Here is a 5,328-nt window from a genome sequence, read left to right as displayed (position 1 = left end):
TAGGCGACACATGTTTATTTAGCAAACAAGGAGGGGTTCCATGAGCAAGACAGCCTGGGGAGCAGATGGTGAGCTGTGCAGTGAGAAGGGTCTCCACATCTCTCAGTAGCATCCAGGCTGGTGGGGACAGCTAGGTGGTGCCCTGGACAGAGATTGGAGGGAGGTCAATGGAGTAAACAGAGCCAGGGGGCACCTGAGAGGGAGTCAAGGGAATAGAGAGGGCAGCAGTGCTGGGCAGGTGGGACAAAGGCAGACCTGGGACCACCCCCCAGCTGCACCCTGGCTCCCATCAGCCCCCTCTCCAGCCATACTTACTGCACACTTGCTCACTCATCGATGCACTGATCTGTGGGGGACAGAGGGGTCAGTATGGACAGGGGTATGTGTGGGGGTCCCTGAGCTCCAGGGCCCATGCACTGCCCCTGGGATACCCTGGGACTCAGCCTGGTCTAGCCACAGAAGTTCTGGGCCTTCCCTTCATAGACGGTACAGCAGAGGGCTGGATGATGAGGCAGGGACTCGGGGAGAGGCCTGAAGACAAGCAGACCTGGGTGACACCCATTCTCCAAAGGAGGCAGATGAGGCCCAGCCATGGTCCTGATTGGGCACCCAAGCCTTCTGCCTGTTTCCCTTTGAGTCCTGACAGACCCTCAGCCTTGGGGAGGCACCTGCCCAGACCAGGCTGCCAGAGGACAAGGGCGCCTGCCAAGTCAATGGTGAGCCAGCCCCAGGGCAAAAGGGGAGGTGGCCCAGGACAAACAGGCCAGGCAGGGAGGAGGAAGAGGGAGAAATGGCCAGGCAAGGAGACTGGGGAAGCTTGGCCCCAGATGTGTAATACTCACGTGGGCAGGACTGAGCTATTGTGAAGGAGGAAACTTGGGAACAAGAACCATGGGTGTGACAGGGTCTTCTTGAACCCAAAGTGGCTCCTGGAGCTCCAGTGACCACAGAAGGGCTCTGCCTCCCTCCTCTCCCCCATCCCCTAGTAAGGCAACATCAGTCCTGGACAGACCCCATGTGCCCTTCTCTCCCCAGCTGGTGATTACCGATGGGGATTGGGAAGATGATGTGGTCATCAGTGAGGCCCAGGGATTTGGCGAAGCTGATGAAGTTTTCCTTCAGCTCCTGGGTCAGCTCCTTGGTCCTCCCTGTGGCCAAGATGGCTGGTGAGTGGCTGGTGAAAGCTCCATGAATATTGTGGAACCCGTGAATGATGCCTCAGACCCCTCCCTCCTGAGGGGTCTGTGGAAAGACCTCTCTCCCGCCTCCCAGGGCTCAGAGTGAAGGGGACCTTGGGGGCTGGGTGTCGTGGGCCTCTTCTCCCCCAGCACGAACAAGAGCCGGGTCCCAGGGGGTAAGACCCACCATAGAGGGTGATCTTGAAGAACTCCCGGTTTTTGTAAACTTTCTTGAAGAACACCGTGGCAACCTGGTTGTAGTCTGTGGCCACCACTCGTACAGTGTAACTCTGGATTCCAGGGTAACCTGCATGGGGGACAGTGAGGGATCAGCCCACCCTGGCCAGGGAGAGGGAGCTATTGCTTCCTCCCCTGCCTCCACTGTTTGGCATCTGTGTGGAGGGGCAGTGAGGTCCTTGCCCCCGGAGACCCACTCCACTCAGGACTCACGCTCGATGTTGCCCAGGTTGAATTGGCCTGGCTGGAAACTTGGGAGGAAAGTTCTGATCCAGCGGTCACAGCGCTGGTTCCTGTGGAACAAGAGGTGTGTGGGTAAGAGGGTGACACCCCACCCTGCCACAGCAGGAGGCCCGCACGCCACCCCTCAGATGGGCCTCTCTCTTCCCCGCTGAGCCCATCCCTGCCTGTCCCTGCCTACTCTGCCCTGAGCCACCTGAGGCGCTCAGACTCTCCCTCTGCACCTGCTGTCCTTCCATCTTTGAGGCTGTTTCCCTTGGTGGACTTTCCTCTACACTGTCCCCTTACCCAAGGTATTTGTCTCCTATTTTTTTTTAACTTTTTAAATGTTCATTAATTTTTGAGACAGAGAAAGAGAGAGAGAGAGAGAGAGAAAGAGAGAGAGCCTGAGTGGGGGAGGGGGGAAAGAGGGAGACAGAATGCAAAGCAGGCTCCAGGCTGTGAGCTGTCAGCACAGAGCCCTACACGGGGCTCAAACTCAAAACTGTGAGATCATGACCTGAGACAAAGTCAGAGGCTTACCCGACTGAGCCACCCAGGGGTCCCCTGTCCCCTATGCCTATCTTGTGGCTTCCTGCTATAACCTCTCCTGCGGGAATCAACAGAGGCTCCAGTCTGCTGGATGCCAAAGACTCCCTTAGCTGTTGGGCCAACCCTGACCTCTCAGCTGCATCCCATCTGGTCCCCTGGGAACCCAGAGCCGATCTCCCCACACCTGCCCTTCTGCTCCTTCCATGACCAATGCTCTAGCCCCATCCCCAAGTGCCAGAGCCAGAAACCCAGAGGAGCTGGGTAAGCCTTGCCTCCCCTCTCTAGGTCCTAATCTGCCCCCACTCTGGTCATCTCCCACCTATGACTGATCAGCCTCCTGGGCTGCACACCATCATTCTTCTCCCTGATACAGCCACACCCACTCCTCACCAGTACCTGAGGTCCCTGCCACTGTGTTCACCGCCCCCTCCATACTGCTCATCAGCTCCTGCTCAGGGCAGCCATGCAATGGCTTGATGTTTCTTGAAGAAGTGGCTCTCTCTGACCAGTCCAGCAGTCCTGCCACGAAGGTCCCAGGCCTCCTTCTGATGCAGGTTGGTTCCTCAAGGCCCATCCCACAGACCACCTCCCTGGAAGCTCTTGACAAAGCCCTAGGTGGGATTCTAGGCTGGATCCAGTAACCCTCCTCCCATTCTAGGACACCCTGTTCTCTTTGTCTTGTTTCCTGATGACAGTCTGTGTCCATTCCCAGGACTGTCTTCTGTCTGTGCTGAAGTGACTGAGAAATGTTGATCCAGTGAATGAAAGAAGGAATAAATACAGGGACCGATTGCCCAGCGGTAGGATGAATTATCATCTTTCAGCTTTGGTCACCCCTTGGCTATGACATCAGTCTGACTCCTGGACCCCCATGGCAGCCCTCTAGGCCCCCCATATTCCCATAGGAGGTGGTGTCTCTTACCGGAGCAGGGTGGAGGTGACATTGTAGCTGTTGTCTTCATTCAGCTCATAGGTGGTGGCATACATCTTGAACTGGCTGTTTTCTTCTTTATTAAATGCGTTCCCTGCCAGTCCTACGACGTACCATTTCCCCTGGAACTACAATGGGGGCTGATGATAGGCAGAGCCAGGAGCAGCCCCAGGGGGCCCTCCTGCTCCATCCCTGCAGGCACCTCTAGGCAGCCTGGCCCAGAACCAGAAGCCCCTCTAGCTGGGCTGCTGGGACCCAGACTGGCCATACAGGCTGTGCTGATGAAGCCAGCAGGAGCCATTAGGCCAGGAGGGAGCCCTGAGTGTGTCAGGGAGAAGGTGACCCTTGGCAAGTGGCCAGCTGGCTTCCCTGAGCCTCAGTTTCCTCATCATGTAGAGGGCCTGAAGGTTTTCCCACCTTGCAAGGACTGCAGGGATTTTGGAAGAGAGTGTGGACCAGGGGAGTCTGCTCAGCTGACCCTCTTGTCAGCAAGGTTGGGTGTGGATGGGGGCATGGGGTGTGCCTTCCATCAGGGGACCCGAGGGTAGACTGAGCTAAAGCCTGAGCCCATCCTGCCTCTCCTCCCCTCTGTTCACACTCTTCCTGGAGCTTCCCTGCAGCTGCCCCCCACTCCCCAGGCCTCTTACCAGCTCATCCTGGAAGTCAGGCTGCAGAGGGACCCTGAGCAGAGGCGGGGCTGGGATCAAGTTTGGGGTGGAGTCCTGGGCCTGGGTCTGCAGGGCCCCCAGCAGGACAAGGCTCAGGCATAGGAGACCTAGGGCCATGAATTCAGGGCCAAGGAAGCTGGCACCACTCTGGATATCAGCTGAAAGAGGAGGTGAGTGAGGAGGCTTCCAGAGGGCCCCTTTTATGGTCCTGCTGGGCAATGGTTACCCCAGGGTGGAGCAACTTATCCTTTGCCAAATCCAGGAAGGGTGAGGCAATTGCCCGCAAATCATGCTTAAACTTTTGGCAAGCTCTCTGCTCTTTTCCCCAGGTCAGTATTATGCAAGATGAGGGGCAGGAAGGTCTGGGAGGTAGGGAGGGGGCTTTCCCCATATCTCCACATCTGTGGCAGGGACAGTGAGTCCTTCTACACTCTCTTCCCCCTGGATAGCACTGTGTGTGGTCAGGGGTCTCCGATCTGGACCAACTGTCATCTCTGACTGCCAGGAGCCTCTCTGCTCTGGCCCAAGGGTAGGATGGCGTAAGTGCAGTGGGGTCCCCTTCCTGCACCTGATCAAAGCAGAGAATGCTCACATCAACAGAGCCATGCTGCTTTGTGGGTCTTGAAAGGGAAAGGAAGAGAAGGGAAGGGAAGGGAAGGGAAGGGAAGGGAAGGGAAGGGAAGGCAAGTGAAAGAGGACATTCCTGGTAGGGACGGACAGAGTGTACCCTGTGCTGTTCAGAGTGTACCCTGCCCAGTTCCTGGCCCTCCCAGGGACCCACCCCAGGCCCTGGCACAAGGTGAGACACACTTTCCCTGACCCCACAACCAAAGGCCTGCTGGGGAGTGTTCCTGATGAGGGAGCATAAGGCAAGCCAAGGGCAAAGCACGGATAGGATGCCTCTCTCATCCCAGGTGGGATCTGTGTGGCATTCGTCAGGCACTCCTGGCTGCCCAAGATCAAAGGAAAGGAAAGAAATCAAATGGTTAAGTGATAGAAATCACAGTCCTCCATCAGTTTACCTATGTTCTGGTAAATTAGGAGAAAAAGGGAATCTTATCAGTAGCCTAATTTCCAGAAACCTATACTCAGTTTCCTGGACCCTGAACATCACCCTCCTCTCCATAGTTATACGGGGAACAAAGGCAAGAAGGAAATGGGAGACTGGGGCACCTGGGTGGCTCAGTCGGTTGAGCCTCCGACATCAGCTCAGGTCATGATCTCATGGTTCATGTGTTCAAGCCCCGCATCGGGCTCTGTGCTGACAGCTTGGAGCCTAGAGCCTTATTCAGATTCTGCGTCTCCCTCTCTCTCTCTGTTCCTCCCCTGCTCTCACTCCATCTCTCTCTCTCAACAATAAATATTAAAAAAAATTTTTTTAAAGAAGGAAATGGGAGATAATTTCTTTATGATCTGTAGCCCATTGACAAATTCTTGAGGCAAATATGGAGTATAATATTTCTCCAGGAATTCCCTACTGTCTCTTGACCATAGGAAAATCCCTTTAGAAACTTCTCTTGACTTGATCTCCCCAACCCCATGG

The 5,328-nt window shown here is 55.7% G+C and overlaps 1 protein-coding gene across 1 annotated transcript; it reads right to left on the bottom strand.

Annotated features, from left to right (window-relative positions):
- Window positions 1-4,006, bottom strand: LOC132662896 (neutrophil gelatinase-associated lipocalin-like). The gene is made up of 7 exons (XM_060608528.3): window positions 3,765-4,006; window positions 3,109-3,245; window positions 1,629-1,708; window positions 1,366-1,485; window positions 1,047-1,148; window positions 316-346; window positions 1-142 (listed from the first exon to the last, which is right to left on the bottom strand). The coding sequence occupies exons 1-6, from the start codon at window positions 3,900-3,902 to the stop codon at window positions 327-329; spliced, it is 597 nt and encodes a 198-aa protein (XP_060464511.1). The 5' UTR covers window positions 3,903-4,006; the 3' UTR covers window positions 1-142; window positions 316-326.
- Window positions 4,007-5,328: the final 1,322 nt, after the last annotated feature.

Source organism: Panthera onca, chromosome D4 (genome assembly GCF_046562875.1).
Source record: "Panthera onca isolate mPanOnc1 chromosome D4, mPanOnc1 haplotype 2, whole genome shotgun sequence".
NCBI classification, from domain to species: Eukaryota; Metazoa; Chordata; class Mammalia; order Carnivora; family Felidae; genus Panthera; species Panthera onca.
This window is presented reverse-complemented; position numbering and strand designations above follow the sequence as displayed.

Coding starts and splice junctions, on each gene's coding strand:
- LOC132662896 (XM_060608528.3), bottom strand. CDS start 3,902: ATGGCCCTAGGTCTCCTATGCCTGAGCCTTGTCCTGCTGGGGGCCCTG. Junction 3,246..3,764: donor CTGACTTCCAGGATGAGCTG/GTAAGAGGCCTG, acceptor CCCCCATTGTAG/TTCCAGGGGAAATGGTACGT. Junction 1,486..1,628: donor CAACCTGGGCAACATCGAGC/GTGAGTCCTGAG, acceptor TCCCCCATGCAG/GTTACCCTGGAATCCAGAGT.